This window comes from Phalangium opilio, unplaced genomic scaffold (assembly GCF_054372755.1).
Source record: "Phalangium opilio isolate 3A_F unplaced genomic scaffold, DU_Popi_V2 ptg000113l_1, whole genome shotgun sequence".
Taxonomy (NCBI): Eukaryota; Metazoa; Arthropoda; class Arachnida; order Opiliones; family Phalangiidae; genus Phalangium; species Phalangium opilio.
In genome coordinates, this window is record NW_028324209.1 from 1,227,528 (window position 1) to 1,234,236 (window position 6,709).

At 36.9% G+C, this 6,709-nt stretch overlaps 1 protein-coding gene across 3 annotated transcripts; it reads right to left on the reverse strand.

Annotated features, from left to right (window-relative positions):
- Nucleotides 1-656: 656 nt before the first annotated feature.
- On the reverse strand, nucleotides 657-6,061 carry CycC (cyclin C). 3 transcript variants are annotated; one of them, XM_089852768.1, is made up of 10 exons: nucleotides 5,809-6,061; nucleotides 5,573-5,679; nucleotides 5,261-5,415; nucleotides 5,129-5,180; nucleotides 4,981-5,069; nucleotides 4,810-4,901; nucleotides 4,640-4,707; nucleotides 4,475-4,554; nucleotides 4,270-4,388; nucleotides 657-2,572 (listed from the first exon to the last, which is right to left on the reverse strand). In XM_089852768.1, the coding sequence occupies exons 1-10, from the start codon at nucleotides 5,838-5,840 to the stop codon at nucleotides 2,491-2,493; spliced, it is 876 nt and encodes a 291-aa protein (XP_089708894.1). In that variant the 5' UTR covers nucleotides 5,841-6,061; the 3' UTR covers nucleotides 657-2,490. The 3 variants fall into 3 exon arrangements, with proteins under 3 accessions (XP_089708894.1, XP_089708895.1, XP_089708896.1); XM_089852769.1 differs by lacking the exon at nucleotides 657-2,572 and adding an exon at nucleotides 3,345-3,638; XM_089852770.1 differs by lacking the exon at nucleotides 657-2,572 and having other exon boundaries at nucleotides 4,266-4,388.
- Between the last annotated feature and the right edge of the window lie 648 nt (nucleotides 6,062-6,709).

The following is a 6,709-nucleotide window of genomic DNA, read 5'->3' on the forward strand; positions in this document are numbered from 1 at the left end:
TTTTTCTCTTTAGTGTAGGCGCGTGGGAAGCAGCATAAAATCCTCAAATTTGTTCACTAGTGCCAGGATCTACTATCAATGCTAGAGCCCTTCACTTCTAGTCTCATCTCACTTCTGATAATACTAAGGTTAGTTTCCCCGAGATGCGCGCTAGCTTCAAACGTTGCAGCGAAAGCGTTCCTTGGTTTGTTTCTTGAAGTAAAACTAATCGGTACAAAACTAAACCTCAAGAGTACATTAGACCCAAGGTAATTTTTATTTATTTATCCTAAGGAGATGATGAAAATTCGAAGCCAATTTCGTGGAAAGTTAGAGGCTGGCCAGCTCGAATAGACCATTTAAACGCTTTCGCAGTAGACCGCAAAAGCAAAAAACTACAAAATGAAAAAAAAAAAAAAAAACCACTAGCTTTTCGTTGTGCTGGTTTGCTGGCAAATCCTCCCTCTGTAACCCGATTAATTGTTTTCGTTTATTGGGAAAATATTAAAATGGGCATTGCAACTTTATTAATATTTTATATATTAAACTAATTAAGTTAAGATGAAATTTGCACGCATATTCCCGACCAAACCAAAATTATTTCGTTGCTGTAGATTATTACAAGTCACCTCGAAAACAAGATGGACTCTGATACATTAACACTTTTCTGGAACAGTTTAAAATGCCATAAAAGATATATATATATAATTAACATTAATGTCATTGGTAATACATTTACAATTAAAATATATAATTAACATCACGAAGCAAAAAAAAAAAATTTAAACAGATAATTAAGGTAATTTATTTTTTTTTAAATTTATTTCTTGGTTCATAAAAACATATAGATTATGGGGGTTGTTAAGCCTTCCGTGCCTTGATTGGGTTAATATCAGGCCTGTGCAAGTAATTTTACCAAATAATAATGGGTTGACTATTCAATTTTTTTTAAGTAAATTTGGAACAAATTATTTGGTATTAGACCAATTCTGACACCGTTAGATGGCGGTATGTTTATTCTCTGTTGAATTTTTAAGTATTAGACTCAATTTTCAAGTATTTCATACTAGTAAAACCCGCTCCATGGTGCAAACGCAAGTAGAGAGCTTCAAATATTCTCCACCAAAATGCAACACTGTTCTGACGTCAACGGGTCAACTGGCAAATTGGCCTTATTCCTAATGAGCGCCACTGGCGGAGGGTCTGGAAACCATTACCACAGAGAGTGACTGAGTAGGTTCGAAGAATCACCGCCAGGTGGCAGGAGCGCCGCGCCATCTGACGGTGATTCTGTGTACCATCGTAAACTACCCATGGTCTATGGGAGTAATTTACAGACCCTCTGCCAGTGCCGCTGAATAAGGCCAATTGCGTTTCCTTTTCTCAAATAAGCAACCTAACTTAGTATCCTCTGTTGCAACGTTAAAAGTATATAAAACTATCGAAACCTTACGGCAATTAAAGGCTATTATCCTTTTAACATTGTTTGTTGTAAGCCAAGACACTCAAAGACCAATAAAATTGTATAATAATATAAAAAGACGTAATATTTCCATATTGCCACTATTTGTTCTCTTCCATAGCCCACGTTAAAAGTTGTTGTAAATATTTGGTCCATAGTACTTTTCGCCTTTGAACGATAGAGTATTTATAAATAATTTTTGTTTTTTCTTTGTATCGCTAGTGTCTATAATAAATATTGCCACCGATTTCAACGGGGATTAAAAACTCTTAAATATCCTAACCATGAATAAATCAAGCTTACAAAATACCCATATTGGTATTTGCGCGAAAATCGCGCGCCATCTATTGGAAGAAACGGATTGGGAATTATGACATTAACCCCTAATCATTTGCTACGGGTGGGAGTATTGAGAATTTTGAACTGCAATTTGTTCAATATATATTTCGCGAAAAATCAACTTGATATTTTTCGCGAATGATCGAAATAATATCAATTAAAATAATTTTTTCCGAGAATTATCCGCCAAATTGGGATTATTAGGTTAGAAAACTTAAATCAATTGAAATATAAAGCCGCTGTCGTCGTACTTTGCTGGAACTTTTAAAAATTTCCAGCTTAATGTTAGTTAGTGACCTTTTAGTTAGTGGTTTTGTATGGGTTCATCATTAAGAAACCCTTTCACCTCGTGATGTTCAGACGATAGGGCGTCGTCCGCTAGTCACGCGTGGCTTTACTTCGTGAGATACAACCTTATATTTCCTTTAACCTAAATTAATTGAATTGTTTTTTCATCATTTATTAGAAATTTTTTGATTTTTACGTCGATTTTTGTCTATTCTCATGGCGCGAATTCAGTATTTTAGTCCTCGCAAATTGGAATGGTGTCCTTAACCGATTCAAAACGGAAGAATGAATGATATTCGAGTCGTCACGCACCCCTAGAATTTTTCACCCATTGGTCTGGTGTTCACGGGGTTTCCCTAAAAATAGGCCAGTTGCGTACTTGTAGGCTTGATTTACTCGGGGCGGTTTTAAGCGCTCGATTCCTATCCAGGAACGGTGGATGGTTGGTTGGTGGCTTGAGAGTTTGAGTCGTTTTGGTTGGAGCCTGGCCCTTGCGACGGAGGCCTGAAACACATACACAGCTCAGCGACTAATTCACTCAAAACACTCGCACAAACACCTATAAAATCTCGAGGGGTAAGACACTCCCCGATAAAAATTAATATACGAATTCGCAGCATTCACTTTGTGAATTCAAGAATTTTACGATTGATTGCAAATTCATTCAACATTTGTACAGCCAAATTTAATAGTGACTTACCCCTCGATTTTGCCTCTTCACTCACGACCATCCGTTCCTACCCTTCCCATTTATTTTCACGCGCTTCTACAGGGACTTGGAAAAGCGGTCCCAACTAACGTCAGACCCCCACCCTTTCTGGCCTCTCCCTACAGTCTTTTTGGCCACTAGGAAGCGACCATCTTACTCCAATATCGTCTAAAATAATTTTCAATGGAATTCACCAGTTCAGAGTTACGGTTTTCCCTCGCGATACGAATTAACACCGCCAGGGGGTTCTATATAAAGCACCGCCAGAAACCGCAGCGAAGAAATTGGATATTTGCCAAGAATTGAATCTTGGCCATTTGCCAAGTGACGCGGTAATCATCGCGGTATGGTATCCGTCTGGGGTGCTGTTACCCCCAAAGGGAAGCGCGCGCGCTCGCTTAAATCCGAATACCCTGGTAAGGGTCTCGCGAAACCCTATAGGACATAGGAATTTCATTAAACCTAACTCCATTTCGGACAAGGTACCACGCGGTATTCCCTCTCTATCCCTTAGATCAGCTAAGGACTACACGCACCTGTTAAGAAAATTACTCGTGAACTTTGACATTTGTTTTTCTAGAATGATTATTTTATTTAAGAAGCGAAAATTATTCATTAACTAAATTCTTACATTTTTAAAGTCTTAATATTTAAACAGTTTTTATAAAAAATGTTTTCAATTGACTATGGCAATAGAAATATAGTAGAAACCAACTTTTTGAAAGGGTTTTGCCAGTTGCGGCTAGGTTGGGTTTTACTATAGTCCTACGAAGGGGGCGCCCTCTGGTCTAGGTAGCTGCAGCGTCATGCCTGTTGCATGGCGCACAGGTTAGGATAGGAACGTCGCAATTGTTTTATTGCCTAAATTGAACAGCGCACCTTAAGAAAAACCAACACCACACGACGACACCGCAAAATTATAAACCTCGTCACGCTCTTATAGTTACTATTAAACCTCGAATTAAATGGGTCCAATTGAGAGACTTTTAATTAAACCTTTAAGGGTCATAAACAAGGCGCATTTGGGGCAATTATCGCAAGTCGAAATAAGACGTTTTGCCAAGAATTTCAAGCTTGTAAAGGGCACATTCGGGCATTTTTCCGCACGACCTTTGATAATGGATTTCAAGATTTGTAAACGGCGTTTTTAGTGTATTAATTGACCCTTATTGAAGAATTTTAGGGTCACAACCCCGGGCACATTTAAGGTATTTTTCAGGAGTAATAATCGACCCTTGATGAAAAATTTCAACAACTTCATGGGCATGGTAAAAGAGCTTTAATACATTTTGACGAATTTTTCATGGCCATAACCGGACCATTTTTCACACATAGTATATTGATTTAAGTTACCTTTAAGGGTCATAAATGGCCAAAAACAATTAAAATTACCGCAAATTCAGGGACTCGTTATGTTTAGAAGGTTTCATCGTGACGATCTGTCTATAATTTTCCGATGCAGTGTGATTTATAGTGGGGGGAGGGGTCTTACCTGGATGGCTGCGTTTTTGGTTTTGGCATTTTCAGCAATAACGGTGGAATCTCTTTTTTCTCATCAAAATTCTTCCATAAATCGTATAAGGACAAAATTTGACGCGTTATTTCTAAAATCTAAAACGCAAAATTAATAAAGAAAAATAATCTTTAATAATTTTTCAAACAAACACGAGTCGTAATTTAAATGTTGAAGAACTAACTTTTTCCATATCTACGTTTAATTCGGCGAACCACTGTTTGAAATCTTTTCCTAAGATCACGCACGCTATATGAAGACAAGCTACGAATAAATATAAAGTCAATTATGTCACCGCAAATTTTAATTGATAAATGCTTAACGAATTATATGGAAAATTTAGTTTTACCTAGAGCAATCTGATGCGGAGGATACAAGAGACAAACATCCGTTCTTAGACTATCATTCACTACTTTCCTGGATACAACAACAAGAAAAAAAAAAACCCCAAATCAAATCATTCTTAACAATTTAAAGACATATATATGACATTTGCGCTTCGCATGCGTCCATACATACCAGGCCATTGGTAACAAAGCTTCCTCCTGCGAAATATCTTGAATGTATTGAACCAAAGGACGATACGGGTGGTACAAAACTAAACAACAATCCTGACGAAGATAGAATTTACGCGGGCGCGCGTTAAAGCAACTGCCGCCTCTTTCCACAAATATAAAAACTATTCTTTACCATCATTTCAAGCAGATAAAATTCACATTCCAAAATATGCGTCATTCTATAAGGAAATTCCTGAGGATACGCGTAAGCAAACTTTTTCACTGAAAAATAAAGTTAAATTATAATGGACTCGTAATTTATCTATTAAGAGGTTAATTACCAACGGATTGGCACGTTGTTATTAATCTGCTATTTGAAATTACACCAAATTCCTAAAAAAAAAAAAAATAAAAATTTATTTACGAATTGTTCAGATATATTAACTTTTATTGATTATTATTGTTTATCGAACCTCAACTTTTGATGCTAGGAAAACGCATGTCGGCGCCATTAATAGAGGATCAATACATTTTAAAGAGTTTCTGACGTAAAATCTCTTGAAATAAACAGTGGCTGTCGCTATCACTTGCTGCTTTACTTTTAATTGTTCCCCTAATGTTTGGATAACTGAACGACAAAATAACGTAAATTGGAAAGATCGATCATTACCCAATTTTTGCTGGCGTATTAAAAGATATGGGAAAAAGGTTTCAGGGTGAGTTTGAGCTTCAATAATACTAAATACTCGGGTCAGGGAGGTCAAGAAAATATGTCAGATACTTACAACTTGAAAAAAATATCATAAGTTTCTGATATTCATCTTCTGGTAATGTCTGCAAATCCGTGTGTCGCTCCCTCAACAAATCCTGCCTTTCCAACAACCATTGCTGACTAAGAATTAAATTAACAAATTAAAAGTTCAAAATTCCCTTATAAACCATCATGATTAATAAAATAACTGTATTTTTAATGTTAACAGTTAATTACGCTTACTAATTTTAATTTAAAATGAAAACTTACTAATGTGAACTTTGCCAGAAGTTGCCCGCCATATTTGTTGTTTATTTGTGGTCGGGATTCGGGAAATTTCTTTATAAGCCTCTGTGGCTTTTTCCAGTTCATAAACTAAATTTTCTTCGTTGTTAAACTCCTTAAAAACTTAAATATTTAATTATAATTTATGAAATTCTAATTAAAACGTTGAAAACACGAACAATAAAACAATGAGACTGTCCCGTCAATCCCCACAGAACAAACCTTAGGCGAAAATTCTGCCGTACCAGAGAGAATTTAGAAGGGGAGTAGAAGGGGTGGTTTGGAATGTAGCGCAACGTCGTCTGCTAAACGTTATCTAGGCAGGTTGATTTCCGGTATGATGCGTATGTAACAGAGAGATTTTAGAACACGTGACCGGAAACTCGCCTACCCCAAAAAGCTCAACGCGACATCTTGTTTGGGCGTCATCACGTTTAATAGAGTCAAAGGGGGGGCCTTCCACTCCCCTTCTAAATTCTCTCTGGCCGTACCCACGACGGAAAAATTGCTTCAGACCTATGAAACGACTCAAAAAACTATTCACTAACACCATCCCTACAAAAGGAGAAAAACCTGATTATCTCAGCCCCATAACATGGAATTTTCTTGAAAATAGCTCCAAATATTGTACTCAATATAATGAATCGAATGAGACATGCCTCATTACTGGAAAATGTCTGGTTCGTGATTTAATTACTTAATTAAATTATCACAAACGGGGGGGGGGAGAAAAACCTGATTATCTCGACCCACCATCGTGGCATTTTCTTGAAAATAGCTCCAAATATTGTACTCAATAAAATGAATCGAATGAGCCATGCCTCATTACCGGAAAATTAACTCGAGAAATTTCGCAACAGGCGGACAAAATTCCTCCTAAGGTGGG

Excerpts from the sequence above, each read along its gene's own strand:
- CycC (XM_089852768.1), bottom strand. The coding sequence starts at position 5,840 with ATGGCGGGCAACTTCTGGCAAAGTTCACATTA. Across the intron at positions 4,708-4,809 it reads GCTTTGTTACCAATGGCCTG|GAAAGTAGTGAATGATAGTC; the intron begins GTATGTATGGAC and ends TGTTGTATCCAG. Across the intron at positions 2,573-4,269 it reads CCAAAAACGCAGCCATCCAG|GCCTCCGTCGCAAGGGCCAG; the intron begins GTAAGACCCCTC and ends TATGTGTTTCAG.